Source organism: Buceros rhinoceros, unplaced genomic scaffold (assembly GCF_000710305.1).
Source record: "Buceros rhinoceros silvestris isolate BGI_N320 unplaced genomic scaffold, ASM71030v1 scaffold9967, whole genome shotgun sequence".
In the NCBI taxonomy this organism is placed as follows: Eukaryota; Metazoa; Chordata; class Aves; order Bucerotiformes; family Bucerotidae; genus Buceros; species Buceros rhinoceros.
In genome coordinates this window covers 1-314 of record NW_010423928.1, presented here as the reverse complement: position 1 = coordinate 314, position 314 = coordinate 1, and the positions used below count along the sequence as shown (strand labels likewise).

General features: G+C 55.7%; 1 protein-coding gene across 1 annotated transcript in view; it reads right to left on the bottom strand.

Moving 5' to 3' along the window:
* EIF2B2 (eukaryotic translation initiation factor 2B, subunit 2 beta, 39kDa) overlaps nt 1–111 on the bottom strand; it is a 4,485-nt gene extending 4,374 nt beyond the window's left edge. The window contains exon 1 of the mRNA XM_010140600.1: nt 3–111. Coding sequence (XP_010138902.1) covers nt 3–111 — 109 coding nt within the window. The remainder of the gene's footprint in view (nt 1–2) is intronic.
* Between the last annotated feature and the right edge of the window lie 203 nt (nt 112–314).

Here is a 314-nt window from a genome sequence, read left to right as displayed (position 1 = left end):
GCCATACTCTTCCCGAATGACTTTCAGCACTCGCCGCACCATGTTGCCCACGGTTGTCTCAGATGGCTGGGCTGCTGTCATCCTCTGGCCCTCTGTCCTGATCAGATCCATGAGCTCCCCTGAAAGAGGGGAGGCCATTGGTTCCTGCCCAGGGTGAACCCTCTCCCGCACCCCGCCGCAACAGCTCTATGGCCAGAGGCTGGCTCTGGCACCAGTGACACAACATACAGGAAAAAAACACAGAGACAGGAGCAAAAGCCACTTGCAGAGCAGTCATATCACTGGGTTTTCCATAGTGTGAATTGCTTGGACAC